Below are 675 nucleotides of genomic sequence, written 5' to 3'. Positions count from 1 at the left end.
GGGTCCTATGAGGGGCTGGGAGCGGGATTCCCATGTGGCCAGCCTGCCTGTCTGCCCGGGGCTGTGTGGGTGAGTCTGGGGGAACCTGCCAGGGTTGGGGGTCGCCCTGGGCTTCACTCTGCAGCAGAGGCTACGAAGAGGTGACTGGTTCTGACTCCCTACAGGTGTGGCCTTGGATCCGAAAGCAGCAGACCACCTTCAGTGTTAGAACACCCCACAGCCGCCCTGGGATGGGAGCTGCCCTGAGGGCTGGTCACTGGTGTGGACGAGTAGGGGGGGGGACCCCACAGCGTGGTCGCAGGGTGCTCACCTCCCCGCTTGGATGACCGAGATGACTTGGAGGATGTGGACCACTGCTTCTTCAGACCCCTGCCCGCCAGGGGCTCCCCACCGCTGCTGCTGGGCTGGGAGGGCTCCCCGGAGGCCTGGTCCTGGGCAGCCTCATTCTTGGCCAGCTCCGCAGCCCCTTTGTCCTCCTCATTGAACTGGGCCATCTTGCGGGACAGCATGAGCTGGGCCTCCTTTTCCAGCTCCCGGATGTTGTCCATGTTCAGCCCGTACCATTCATCCTGCCAGCACCAGGCCTGCCGGTGGGCCCTCACCATCACCTTCCGCAGGCCTAGGGGCGGGGGTGCAGGGAAGACAAACAGGCCTGTGTCAGAGTCTCCTGGGGAC

General features: G+C 64.9%; 1 protein-coding gene across 1 annotated transcript in view; it reads right to left on the bottom strand.

Annotated features, from left to right (window-relative positions):
• Positions 1-675, bottom strand: part of PITPNM2 (phosphatidylinositol transfer protein, membrane-associated 2) — a 133,186-nt gene that overhangs the window by 22,116 nt on the left and 110,395 nt on the right. The window contains exon 8 of the mRNA XM_010841416.1: positions 311-619. Within this exon, the coding sequence (XP_010839718.1) occupies positions 311-619 (309 nt within the window). The remainder of the gene's footprint in view (positions 1-310; positions 620-675) is intronic.

The sequence above is a fragment of the Bison bison genome, unplaced genomic scaffold (assembly GCF_000754665.1).
Source record: "Bison bison bison isolate TAMUID 2011002044 unplaced genomic scaffold, Bison_UMD1.0 scf7180017864160, whole genome shotgun sequence".
In the NCBI taxonomy this organism is placed as follows: domain Eukaryota; kingdom Metazoa; phylum Chordata; class Mammalia; order Artiodactyla; family Bovidae; genus Bison; species Bison bison.
Note: the sequence above shows the minus strand (reverse complement) of the source record. Positions and strands in the feature narration are given on the sequence as shown.